A 14,279-nucleotide genomic window follows, 5' to 3' on the forward strand; every position below is an offset into this window, starting at 1 on the left:
CAAACTGGGTTGTGACCCACAGGTTGAGAACCACTGACTGAGAGTTTTCTCTCTCTCTCTCTCTCTCTCTCTCTCTCTCTCTCTCTCTCTCTTCTCTTTGGTTTTTTGAGACAGGGTTTCTCTGTGTAGCCCTGGCTGTCCTGGAACTCACTCTGTAGACCAGGCTGGCCTTGAACTCAGAAATCCACCTGCCTCTGCCTCCCAGAGTGCTGGAATTACAGGTGTGCGCCACCACCGCCCGGCTGAGAGTTTCTCTTTTATCACTGGCATTAACTACTACTCTTCTGTCTATTACCAAACACCCAACCAGAAACAACTGGAGAGGGAGGATTCATTCTGCCTCACAGTTTGAAGCCACGTTGTCTGCCATAGCTGCAAAGACATGGCGGAGTCTGTCCACAGTCAGAAGAGAGATGAAAGTTTCTGCTTAGCCCACACTTCACCCCTTTTCTCTCTGTGAGATCCCAGCTCATAAGATGGTGAAGCACCCTCTCTCCCTCCACTTAATCCTGTGTAGACGCTCTTGCAGACCGCCCAAAGGTGTATCTCACTAATCCATTAGATGTTTATTAACCCAATCAAGTTGCTAATACAAATTACCCATCCATCACTTGAGTTCATGCCGGTGTGCAGAGCTGAGCACTCAGAGGACCTGTCTGAGCCTCAGAATCCGATGTTCCCTGGCTCTAGGCCATTGGCCAAAGCCCAGCGGCACATGCAGCTGTTGTCTGATTGAGTTGTTCTGAATCTGCTTTCGGAACCATCAGAGCAAGCTACAAAGGCAAACAGCTGTGCTCAATTTGAAGTCAAAACCTCTCCATGGGTGCTTGGGAAGTTGTCTGCACAAGTTCCGGCTTGTGGTAATAGGTCTTTCTGATCTTCCACAGAAAGAACTCGGTGTGTGAGAAAGGAGAGTTATTGAGAGGCAATTCTAAAACCTGCCAGAAGAGACACTTAGAAGAGTCAAGAAGCTAGAGATGTAGACATGCCTTAAGGGTCATTGGTTCTTGTCAGAAACCTTGAATACAGCCAGGGCTGGTACTGGGACTAGGTGGGGACAGAGAGATCCTAAAACCCGGTGACTAAGAAATAAGAGAAGCATGGTCAATACATCAGTTTTTATCCTTGTTGTCTTGGGGAATGTGAACTCCCACAAATGCATTTGCATACACACACACACCATATTACACGTGAGACCCCCATATAGAGAGGAAGCAGAGAGCTTAGGGAGCTTAATTAAAGCCACACTTTCTAAGGAAGATGAAGGATCTGAACATGTGTGCCAGGCCAAAGGACCTGGGGGAGCCGGCAGGACTTTGCCTCACACAGCGTGGAATAGGAGTGCGGGGCAGGCAGTCCTGAATGAAGTGACAGGGCGGGAGCTCAGGCTGCAACCCCAGTATCTAAGGTTCTAGGAAGGCAAGGCAGACTGAAGAGCTTGAAGAGGAGGCAAGTTGTAGGCTCCGAGCCAATGGTCTACAATTGGACTCACCAATCCTCGGCTCCAGTCATGGGCGTGTGAGTTAAAGATGCAGGGAACACAGGCGCTGTCCTCACCTGTGACACAGGCAATGAGCACATGTATCTGTCAGACCTACATGAGCCAGGACCTGGCAGTGGGTATCAGAATTCGTGTTTAAGCTTTGGGCCTCCAGACTGAAGTTGTCCTCAGGAGTTACGCAATGTGACAACTGGGGCCATTTCTTTCAATTTTGTGATGTAGACAGAGCCCTGGGGGGATGGCCCCTCTGTACAAACTTTGAGATATATATCCAGGAAGAATCCATTTTCTCAGAATAGGGTCCATGCTTGTCTTCTGGTGATAACAATGCCTTCCTTGTCCTTTGCCCCAGCTTCCTGGGAAGCGACCAGCCGGCTGGACCGTACAGGCAAAAGTTGATGTATATCTGTGGCTGGGCTCCACTAGATACTCCAGTGCCATTTTGGACAACTTGCCAGTGGGCTATGAAGCGGAAATGCCTTCCAGATCACTGGGTACCCATCACCCACCATCAGCCCTGCTATACCAAGGTATGGTGCTCACAGAGCAAAAACAGGCAGGAGACAGCTCTGATGGGCTTTCATGTAAACAGAGGTGGGGACAGCATTCATATATTTGTGTTTTAGTTGGGACCAACTCCCTTGCCTTCTTCAGAATAATTATCAAGTGTAGTCTCTTCCAAACGGGTAGTGATGTCCCGTTTAGAAGTATTACATCTGGGCTTTTGTATGCATTTCTGTGGGGAGAGAGAGAGAGAGAGAGAGAGAGAGAGAGAGAGAGAGAGAGAGAGAGAGGAGAAAGCAATGTGAATTTCTTCAAGGATGATACTCAGCACCAAAACTCACTTAACGTGAGTTTGCATGTTAAGCAGAAAGTTCTTGTGTGGTATGACTCATGAAATTAAAGTGATTATTTTTCCCCCTTTTTATACAGCATTGAGATTTGAACCATGTACCCTTTGGTGACCCAGTGCATTGAGATTTGAACCCTTTGGTGACCCAGTGCGTTGAGATTTGAACCCTTTGGGGACCCAGTGCAACTGGTATTGGGAAGTTGCTTATGTTTCTGTAGCCCGGTTCCTGGTATGGCTGCGTCTTTATAGAAAGGCAGCTTATTTAATAGAATTATTTAAATTCATACAGTTACTTTCATTGGTATCATTACGTTTACATTTCGGTGACATTTTAATTGCCTCATGCATATTAATGCATTATATCTGCATTCTGCTCTGTTTTCAAAACACTTTAACTTTAGTGCTTTTCTTAGCTGCTAAATCCAGGGGAAGCAGATTGTAGCTTTACCTCCTGAAGCTGGGCTTTGAGTTGAGCCAAAGTTGGGGACACTTCAGAGCAGCAGACACTCAATCTCCTCTGTTGCGTGACAGCCTTCCATATCAGTTGATCTCGACTACCAGTGTGTTGTAAGCAGATCCATAGGGAGAAAAGATGGGGTTTTAGAGACGTGTGTGCAGTGACTCGGCGACTCGGCGCATAGAATCTGCAAGTCAGTATTTTGGAAGAAAAATACATATCACAAAGTGCCAAACCTTGTGCCGTATTTGCGACACATAAGATCTTGTTCTGGGAATTCTTCAGTTCACGGAGGGGGAGAATACATTTCTGAGACGCCCAGAAATCACATGAGATCACTCATCTGCTGAAGGGTTGGGAAAACCATTTCCCAACACTACTTTCTCATCTGCCTTCCATTAAACCACTGACCACTTTTATCTCTGGGCAAATAACACCCACCCCAAGTAAGCTCCTGCTTCTGTAGATAGAAACATCTACACAGACACAAAGCCCCAGACGCGTTCACTGTTTCAGCTGCTAACAACCCAGGGGAGGGGCCTTTCCGCAGCTTTGAGATACTGTGCAGCATGTCGTTTTCATGGTTACCTAATGACCTTCTGCTGAGCGCTGACATTGGTGGCACTGGCTGCCTTCCACACCGACTGGTGAATTTTATGCTCCAGAAGAGAGCCATTCAGCAAATAATTACCTTGCATCTATATATGGAAGACATGGTGGAAAACCTGGCAGGGGGTGTAGAGAGGAGGGAGAGGGGATCCTAGATTCAAGTGGGGCATCCAGGTGTGGCTTCAGTAACCACAGGGGTCAGGAGACGGGCCGCCACAGCATGAGGAATTAGGCTAGACTACTCTGAGGAACAGCACTGGGTAAGATTCAAGATTTCTAAAGAATCCCGAAATGTAGGCTAACAAAATGGCACCCCCTGGAGTTGTGCAATGTGTTGTTTATGTAGTTTCAGTTGGAAGAGCTGCTAAAATCTCAGGATTAGTCCTCTCAAGGGCATCTGGTGGGCATTCCCTCAAAGGATGAGACCACCCCAAGTCAGACTGGGAAATCTGCAGAACTCGGTAGTATGCGAAGTAACATGGCTATCTCCCAGCCATGTCAGTCATGACTCCTGTCAGAGTGTACCTGGAACATCTGCTGAGCACTGCTTTGTTTACTGCTGTCATTTTAAGGGACTTTCCTGTCAGCAGAGTCCAGCTGTCAACATCAGAGTTAATTGGTGTCTATGGAGACACTGAGGGCTTCAGAACTGAGCCCCCAAGAATCACTTCTCTCGTTCCGCTGACTTGCTTGGAGTTTGCAGAGCCTTACACAGGAAGAACTGGCGGGGACTTGATCAGGCAATGTGCACAGCTCGGGCTTCCTAATTGCCTGCAGGATTAGGCTGGGGATTGAAAAGATTGCTACATTCTTAGGCTCCACACTGGTCCTCATGTAAGGCAGATAGTGGTACAGGGGAGAGAGAGAGAGAGAGAGAGAGAGAGAGAGAGAGAGAGAGAGAGAGAGAGAGAGAGAGAGAGAGAGAGAAATGTTCAGATCTCAGAACAGTTGACTAAGGAATTAACTTTGACCTCCTGCCTTCCCCCTCTCTCTACACCTTGTCTCCTCCCACCGTCTACATAGGAAAGTCTTTCCCATCCCTCATTTTAATCCCTCTCCAGTGTGTGTGGTGATCTGCCCCTTCAAACTTTTTGCCTAAAGGGGGCAATGGTGTCTGCTTGGATGCAGCCCTTACATCTCTTCTGTCCATTGTGAGCTTGACCCACAATTTTACCTTCCTGACACCTTATCCTGATCATCTGTTTCTACACACACACATACACTCACTCACACACACACACACACACATACACACACACACCTCTTCAAGAATACCATGTGACCTACTGCACTTCCCAATGCTTCATGTACATCTCCAAGGTTCTGAGGTCACATGACTTCTGTCTATGACCCTTATTGCCACATGTACAACTATTTCTCTTCCAAATAACCTGATGCTACTGATTTTTTTGAGTTGACTAATCTTATAACCTTGCTACAGCCACTTAAGGCTTAAATCCCTGCCCATCCAACGCTACCACCTTGAAGGTCTCTGCTCTAAGGACAGCACCACTGCCCTAGAAGTAGCTCCCTGGTACTTGAGTGTGCTTTGGAGACTCTGAACTGTTCTCTTGTGTGTGTATAATCTTACTTCACGGGAACAAAGTGTTATGATTTCATGTTATTCTGCTTTTCTCTTTCCCACTATATATTAGATCCTTGAGATCCTGCTGTTTCGCTGTGTACACTTCTAACATGTTGTTTCTAATTGCTTAAGCAAGCCGCCTGACATTTCTCCTATCCTGCTGTGGATTCCTAAGCTGCTTCCAGCTGCTCCGTGGGCAGCACTGCAACAATCAACAGGAACAGAATATAACTTCATGCAACTTGGTGGTGCCAGGCACTGCCCTCAGCCCTTACCCTCCTATAACAGCCTTATGGGAAGATATTAGCCTTTATTTTACAGATGGCTATGTTAAACTTCCTGTGCGGGCATGTGTGGCATATGCCTAGAAGTTGCTGGAGGGGATTAGTGAAGGTTGGGTGAAGGAGTACTCATAGGGTATTTGTGATCTTTGTTTAAGTGAGCAGAGCTATTTCAATAGGTACACAGGGATTCCTACATAGAAGTGCCCATGCCAACACAAAGACATGGGTTATACTAACACCATCCCTTTCAGAGATACAAGAATGGGTGGGTCAACAGGCAAAAGGGCACAAGAGAATGTGAAAACAGGAGGTGAGCTTAGAGAGCCAGGGGTGGCGAGGTCCCATGGATGTGACCAGCTGAACTGTCATTTTCCACTGAATGCTCTCCTCTTCAGACCTCTCTCTCTCTCTCTCTCTCTCTCTCTCTCTCTCTCTCTCTCTCTCTCTCTCTCTGTGTGTGTGTGTGTGTGTGTGTGTGTGTGTGTGTTCTCCATCCTGTCCAACCTGTGCTCACTCCTGTTCTTTTGTCTCCCAGGCCCTTTGGCCAGATCCGTCACAACGATTCAGCCACACACCTCCATCCCTGTGATATGGTTTCTCCTCCTATCTCCTGCCTTTTCTCAGGGAGCTTCTAAAGATCGGGACTGTCTTATCTACAGTGACTTAGAGACCAAGACCAAAACCGTACATGGGAGGTACACAAAATATCATTGGCTAGCACAGTAGAAGAAGAGATGGATAAGTCACTACATCTATTGAGTTTATTGAAGTAAAAGCTATTTGCAAAGCAGCCTTATGCACCGGTGTATGAGACTGTATATACATGTATGCTCACATACATGTGCACACACACACACACACACACACACTCCTAAATAAGACATTCCTAGGAAACCATGCTGCTTGTTTAAATTTGCTAAAATATGACATTTTAGTGGGGGAAAGATGGATTTAGGCAGAAGAAAAACCTGGCCTCTACACACTTGGGAAATTACATTATCCATTTTTGGGTCATTTTCCTCATCTATTAATAGGGAGGTAATTACATATTTCACATGGTTGTTGTGATGATGACTAAGAAACACAATGTGGCAAAACTTCATGGGCGGGGGGTATGCTTCGAATGTACTTGGCACTAGTGCCTCTCCCCTGTCTCTACCACACTTTCACTTGGCCACGGAGGAGGGCAGGGCTGGCCTCACTGTTGTCCGTCTGGGGATACACAGCCACCTGTCACTGGCAGACACACATACCACTTTTAAAAGCCTATTAACATTTGCTCTTTCTATAATTCCCCTGCAGCCCAGCATGTCTTTCAGCTGAGAGCACACATGTACCAAGCCCGCGGCCTCATCGCAGCTGATAGCAATGGACTTTCGGATCCCTTTGCCAAAGTCACATTCCTGTCCCAGTGCCAGACCACAAAGGTAACCAGAGAACCACAGCCTTCCTGCTGCTGCTACAGCTGATGCTTGGCAGAGCCTGGGAAAGAAAGATAAGGGTCACCCCGCCCCACCCCTTCCCTCTTGCAGACTCTGAAGCCAATCTGGGTCAAGAAGGACAGGCGGGAGAGGCCTGTTGGTTTCTTTGAGACACTGTGCTAAATCAGATGGGAAGGATTTAAAGCTAAGACAAGGACTGAAGAGACTGAGGAGTCTGGTGCACCCCGGGCACCTGCAGGGGTGCCAGCACTGAGAGTACAGCATTCCTGAAAGTCTGTCATCACCTCAAGGAGACCTGCTGGTGGGAGGGGGGAGGGTCTAGCTTTCTGATCAGGAAGTTCTACCTCAGCACTTAGCAGGGAGAGTGCTTTTTACAGATGCTGTGTTCAAGCCCTCTCCCCTAGGGAACGCCCCTGGGTGACAGGCGCCATGTTACAGGAGGTGGGCAGATGGTTGTTTCCTTTGCGTCCTCTCTGTCTCACACACCAAGCTCCACCTCTGAAAAGGGCTCCCAGTCAGCACAAGTCCTGCAGGAGGAGAGCTTCCCAATAGATCCGGCTCAGCAAAGTCTTACCGGTTTTTGAGTTGTGGACTGGGGAAGGGTAAGATCATATAGAATTGGTCCTCGAAGAGAGAGGGGAAACAAAGAGACACGAGGTCACCGTGTGGTTTGTCTACTCTGCAGCTGCAGTCCGGTCTTTCTAAAACAGAGCTGCTGTGAAGAAGTGAAAAGTTACATGCATCAATAATGGACGTGTGGCTGTCATTATTCTGGCTGATGTCAAGAGGGCATATTTTCCTCCAAGACCCCTATGATGGATTCAGCTATACTTTGATTTATCGCACATATACTGAGAGTGTGAAGGGAACCAGCATCCTGTCTGTTTAGCTAGTGCCTGTTGAGAACTGGTTATGCATGGGCTCTAGGGTAGGGGTTGGGAGAGGTCCTGCTCCCGTACAATGTATGTATGACGCAGACACACATGCAGTCCTTCAGGCAGATAGATAGGCTGGCTGTGCTGTGCTGAGCCCTGTGTGGGGGACTGAGGAAAGGCATACAGCAGCCACATGGAGAGACAGGTTCCTCGGTCCTAGAGAGAGTCCAGGAGATAGCACTGTCTGTGAAGTGCTTGCCACGCAAGTAGGAAGGGTTGAGTTTATCGATAGAGCCTGGTTTGTAAAAAGCCCGGTGTGGTGGCATGCACTTTAATCTCAGCACTAGGGTCTGCGTGGAGATGGGCAGGTTGCTGGCGCCCACTGGCCAGACAACTCCTATCTCAGTAAAAGAGCTTGTCTCTAACAGCCAGATCGATGGCTTCAGAGGAATGATACCAAAGGTTGCCTTCTAGCCTTCACATACATGTACAGGCATGTGCACCTGCATATACATGTACTCCCTACAAACATGCATACATGTACCCCTACAAACGTGCACACATGCACATACCTTCAGACATGTACACAGACACGTACTCATGTACCACCGACAAACACACACACACACACAACTGTGTAATTCTGTTTCCCTGATCCAAATCCAGGATCTTCTACCTTTAGGGTCTCCTTTCTTCACCTGTGACAGGCATGATAGCAACATAAACATCTCTACCTCACAAAGCATGGACTGCCAATGGCGTAAAACAGCTTCTACTGTAGCTGCCGTCCCCAGACAAGAGTAGTCTCAGAAGGTGGAGCCAAGGGCCATCCCTGTGCCTCAACCATGCCATTCCAGACCCTCTGGAGTGACCCTGGGGAGCTCCAGGGGAGCTCATGGGACAACCACATAACTATACTGCTGGTTTTCATCTCCACACGACAGCTTGGTTTAATTTAGATTCAGACCCCAAAGGAACAGATGGACTTGATTTATCCAGTAATCATCTGAAAGGGAAATAGGTTCTGTTGAACCCTGGATATGCCTCTAATTTTGAATCAAGTGCCCCAGTTTTTACTAATAATAACAGCTGTCACGTATTCAAAGTTCTCGCACGCCAGACACAACAGTAAGAATTTCCTGTACGTTGTTTACCACCCTTCATGTAACCCAGGGACACATGCTCTGGTGTTCCCATTCTGGAGATAAAGAAGTGAGGGTCAGAGATTGTCCAGCCTGGAGACTGCGGTTCAGGATGGAAGCCCAGGTCTCACCAGTTCAGTGTTGGGCTACATTAGAGGGCCTGTCTGGGACTGTGGCAGGACTCCTTCAGATTTCTGCTGGTGAAGCCAAGTGTGAGGCCCTGCCAGCCCTGTGGAGCCCAGTGCTCACAAGCTAACACCCATACAGGCTGGCACTAGGTCCCAGGAGAACTGAGAACCTAATGCTCTGAGAAGCCAGCCTCTAGAGGGCGCCCTGCACACCACCCCTTACAAAGTAGCTTGATGGTCCCGAACATTTCAGAGGGAGGCCAGGAATGTAGATGCTATGGAGAACTGGGACTTGAAGGATAAAAGGAAAGGGGGAAAGGCCTCTACAGAGGAAGGGTTTGAGAGCTGATGAGAAGAGGGGTCAGATGTGAATAAGGGAGGAGAGAACGAGGAGGAGGGTGGGGCATCTTAGACAGTAGAGATTGTTAATCCCAGTGTTTGAAACAATGAGACTGATGCTTAGTCCTGAAGACATGGACAATTAGACAGGATCACCAAGTCTACCAGGGCTGTCCTAGGGTAGGCATTTACATCTCTCTCTGTGTGTGTGTGTGTGAGAGAGAGAGAGAGAGAGAGAGAGAGATGCAAGGAATTGGATCCCAGGCTAAGCCACACCTCTAGCCCTCACTATTTGCTCACTTATAATATGGACTGAGATGGGGTACACTTAGGGAGTGTTGCAAGCATTTACTGAGCACCTACTGTATGCCAGGCAGTGAATATTCCTGACCTCAGACAAATGGGTGTGTGCCCATTTAAAGAAGGGAAACTAAGATTTGGAGACATTAAGTCACCTGGGCAAGCAGGTCATAGGATAGTTAGTTAAACCTGGATTCCATCAAGGGGTTTTGCTCCTCCTGCTATATTCTGTCGGACATCTGACCAATTGTTCCGTGTTAGTTAAGTCTTACCCAGAACTTCCAAATGATGCTTTAAAACCACCAGCATTTAAACTTGAAATGCTTCTCACCCTTTCTAATGCTGCAACCCTTTAATATAGTTTCTGATGTTGTGGTGACCACCCTGCCCCCATAAAATTATTTTTGTTACTATTTCACAACTGCTGAAACTTTGCTACTGAGCAAAGTCTTGGTTCCTAAGCCCATTGGAAACATGTGTTTTCCGATGGTTGCAACACACAGGTTGAGCACTAATGCTTTAAACTCAGCTCAGTGCAAGGTTTCTCCAAGAATCCCTGAAGAAACAAGGCTAAACATGGGTAACTGAGCATAGAAGTGGAAGTCATTAAGTCGTGTTCTTAATGGACCAGGTGACATTTTACATATGATGGCAACTTGGAGGATAGATTAGTTCCCTCTCATCTGTTCATGCAAAAGGCTGTCAAGTACCTACTATGCAGAGGTGGAAATCTAGCTCACTGCAGGTACATGATGAATGAGTGAATGAAGGCTGAACAAATGCTAGCCTAATGATGAATGAGTGAATAAGTGCTGTCTTCACATGATGAATGAGTGAATGAAGACTGAACGAATGCTGGCCTCCGGGGTCTTATTCAATGGCACTTCCAGTCATGTGGGGAGGAGGTGATTCAAATGCCCCTGTAGCAAAGATGCTGTGAAGATCATAGACTGCATTGACAGTGCTCCGTCAGTCAGGCGCATGCCACAGACAGCTTGCCTGTCTCTTCAAGAGTGACATAAAGCATGCAACGATGCGTCACAACTGTGTCACTTCTGTTTATCGGTTGGTTCAACTTTGGTCCTTTTTTATGTCAGAAAAAGGTCGATTTCCCCAGAGGCATTTTAAAACTTCATCGTATCTGAGACATGAAATATTCTAAGATAAAAACTCAAGAAGGCAGGTGAGCTGTGGCCACACAAGACTTTTATGGCTTACATAAAGGGCTATAAAGACATCCTTCCTCACGGTGCCTACAGTTTAATGCCGTAACTGGAGCTGGTGGATGTATAATTAGGCCGGCAGTTTTATGTGAGTCTGAGGGGGGAAGTGCAGGCCAATTCTTTCTTCCGCCCTCCTGGAGTGGACAGTAGTGGGTAAGGAACAATTCAGAGGTGCTGTGGAAATTTCCCCAGGATCCAGCAGCTGTGGAACAATTTCAATTCTGAAACCCATTTGACTGCACCGCTTGGCAAAGAGCTATGACCACGGGCTCTTTCTAGTACGAGCTCTATGTATTGATGGCACAGCATCTGACAGGTGCAGGAAACAATTACCTTGCAAACAACTCAGCCTTTTGCTCTGTGAAACTGGCCTTTTTCCAAATGTCTAAATAAACAGAGGAAAAAATTCAAATTTAAATGGCATTCTCCCTTCCAAAAGTTCCTTTGGAACATCCTTGGGAAGAAGGCTATTGGCCAATTCTGATGAGACCCTGATGGTCTCAAGCTATCATCCTTCCTAGATTTTTAGTTTCTCCATCTGTGTGATGGGCACAGCCTACTTCCGATGTCACTATTTGCTTCCATAGCAACTCCTCTGAAAGATGTCATGTCAAGTGGTAAGGGTTGTTCTGAAGACTCTGGACTATTCAAAGTAGTCAATGAATAGCCACAAGGCTGTAGACTTCTACATAAGGTAGATAAGGTTTGAAAGTCAGCATTAGGGACTTCAGTTGTATTTGATTCCCCCCATTCTCAGTGGAGAATGAAATAGAGATGTTTGTGGTATTGCCTAGTGAAAGTGGATGTTCCAGATGGAATTTCTGTTTATCATCTGTAGACTCTGGACATGTGAACCTTGTTTATTTTTTCTTTAATGTGCATGAAAATGACAGTACTCAGAAAGATTTCAAGGTTTAGATGAGACAGTGCATGCACAGTGCTATAGGGAGTAGACAGTAAGTACTCAGCAAAGGGCAACTGATGTCATCATAGTGCCAGGATGCATTAAAATTACTTATGCAAATTATTTATGCAAATAGGTCATTAAGTGGTATTCCACTAATAAGACGTTATGGATACGAAGTTTTGCAGAGACTGTGAATTTGCGTGTAATAGACAGTGGCCATGAACCTTTCCTTGCCCTTCATGTTTCTGTTGAACAACTGTTAAATGCCTGCTTTGTTGTTTTCTGCCAGGTCATTTCCCAGACTCTCTCTCCTACCTGGAACCAGATGCTGCTATTCAATGAGTTGGTTCTGCACGGGGAAGAGCGGGAGCTAGTGGAGTCCCCACCCGTCGTGGTGGTGGAACTCTACGACAGTGATGCGGTGGTAAGTGTCACCAGGCAACACTGACTATACACCTTCCAAATGCTCGAGTGCATGAGCTGCCTTTATTTAAACATCAGTAGAGCTCTGACACCGAGTGCTCAGGGCCCTTGATGCACCCAGACGTGGTTTTGACCTCAGCACACTGTGATGCACTAGTCACTCCTTTATTTAGAGTTCTCTTTAAATCACAATCAAAATCACATCTAATAAGCAGAATTTAGCCAACACTCACACTCATAATGATGCTTGCCTAAGCCAGCCCACAACTGCAGAAAATCCCCCAGCTGGTCTCACGTCACTGCTACATATGAAACTCCTCCAAGCCTTTTGGAAACAGGTATGTGCTGCACTTGTCAGGCTGGAGGGAAATGCATGGGCATCTTCGCCAGTTCAGCCTTGTAACGAACTCTCTTTGACTTGGCTGCTGCAAGCCCACATGCATCCTGGCCCTCTTTAGTTATAAACCAAATTTCCTCCTCTTCAGTGATGTTCGTGTGCTGAAACTTCAGGTAACCCCCAAAGCTGACTGGTGGGCTTAAGTGACTAAGACAGGCATTCTTCTCTACGTGAAGAAGTCTACAATGAATGACAAAGGTTTATATCTTTTACTTGAGATCGCTACCTCCTCAGGTAGAATCTATAACGTGCAACAGTTGTTTTGAAAAGATTTTCCAAAGCTTCCTCATTCTCCATGTGTTCTGGGTTGGGCCAAGGTCAGAGAAGAAACAGGATTCAAGACTCACAAGAGTTGTAGGGACCACGGAGACCTCGAAGGCTTGCCCTGCCCTTCGTGCTCTCAAGAAAGGAGGACAGGATGGAGCTAGAGAACATCATACTAAGTGAGGTAACACAGACTCAAAAGGTGAATCATGGTATGCACTCACTAATAAGTGGATATTAACCTAGAAAACTGGAATACCCAAAACATAATCCACACATCAAATGAGGTACAAGAAAAAAGGAGGAGTGGCCCCTGGTTCTGGAAAGACTCAGTGAAGCAGTATTCGGCAAAACCAGAACGGGGAAGTGGGAAGGGGTGGGTGGGAGGACAGGGGAAGAGAAGGGGGCTTACGGGACTTTTGGGGAGTGGGGGGCTAGAAAAGGGGAAATCATTTGAAATGTAAATAAATTATATCGAATAAAAAAAATAAAAAAAATAAAAAAAAAGAAAGGAGGACAGACCTGCAAAGTTTGGATGCCTTAAGGTCATGGCTAGTGAGGGGCAGAGTCAGGACTTGAGCACGTGACTTCTAAGTCTATTCTTTCCTGCACACTTGATGGCTGTGATCATGGTATCCCCCTCCCGCCCCCCGTACCCCTCTATCCCTGCTGTAAATTGGGGTTGAATGAAATGTAGCTTCCCCTGTTCGGCATGCAATACAGATTTCTGGCGAAAGACCCACAAAGTAAATACCCACTGCCCTCCTTCTGGGGAACAAGCTTCCCATCCCAAGTATTGGTTTTATTTGAATAGGAGTTCATTACCATCAGCATTCCATTGCCTTGTACTGGGTCCGTAATACAAATGATATGTAAGATGACATCACTTCTTCAGATGTTACAAACAGAAACAAACCTTTAGCCCTGTTTATGAGCCTCAAAAAGGTTGCATATGTAACTTAGGCCACACACACAGGGCACCCCCTGTGTGTGTGGTTAGGGGAGCAGATCTGAGACCACAGACTTGGGTTTACTTATCTCTGAAGCTCACTATGCTGTTGACCCCAGAAACCCCTTTAGAATGTCTGTTGTTTTCTTGCATTTTTCCTTTACCCTCCCAGTCTACTCTGATTGGTTACTTTAACTAATCTAGAGTAGGAGTCTTGGACTAGGGATCCCCCAAGGTTATCCTCTCAGAGTTTCACTGGGAGCCTGAGAGTGCCCTCTGTCCTCCGGGCCATGAGGCGGGTGGTGGGGTAGGCTGATGCTAACTGCTAACTTTGTAAAAATGATTTGCAAAGTTGCCCTGATGCTGGTCAGAACTAAGTGGATATCAATCAAAAACCCATTTCTTCTCTAGGGAAAGCCAGAATATTTGGGTGCCACCGTGGCGGCTCCAGTTGTGACACTGGCTGACCAGGACTATGAGCCCCCCAAGCTGAGCTATCACCCCATCTTCTGTGGGAACCTCTCTGGAGGGGACCTCCTTGCTGTGTTTGAGCTGTTGCAGGTAAGAGGTCCAGGGCATGTGTACCGGATGTCTTTCTGCT

The 14,279-nt window shown here is 46.8% G+C and overlaps 1 protein-coding gene across 1 annotated transcript in view; it reads left to right on the forward strand.

The window, feature by feature from the left end:
- The window catches only part of Fer1l6 (fer-1 like family member 6), a 126,211-nt gene that overhangs the window by 50,384 nt on the left and 61,548 nt on the right, over nucleotides 1-14,279 (forward strand). The window contains exons 19-22 of the mRNA XM_052161555.1: nucleotides 1,854-2,031; nucleotides 6,592-6,716; nucleotides 11,935-12,069; nucleotides 14,090-14,239. Coding sequence (XP_052017515.1) covers nucleotides 1,854-2,031; nucleotides 6,592-6,716; nucleotides 11,935-12,069; nucleotides 14,090-14,239 — 588 coding nt within the window. The remainder of the gene's footprint in view (nucleotides 1-1,853; nucleotides 2,032-6,591; nucleotides 6,717-11,934; nucleotides 12,070-14,089; nucleotides 14,240-14,279) is intronic.

This window comes from Apodemus sylvaticus, chromosome 17, assembly GCF_947179515.1.
Source record: "Apodemus sylvaticus chromosome 17, mApoSyl1.1, whole genome shotgun sequence".
Lineage (NCBI taxonomy): Eukaryota > Metazoa > Chordata > Mammalia > Rodentia > Muridae > Apodemus > Apodemus sylvaticus.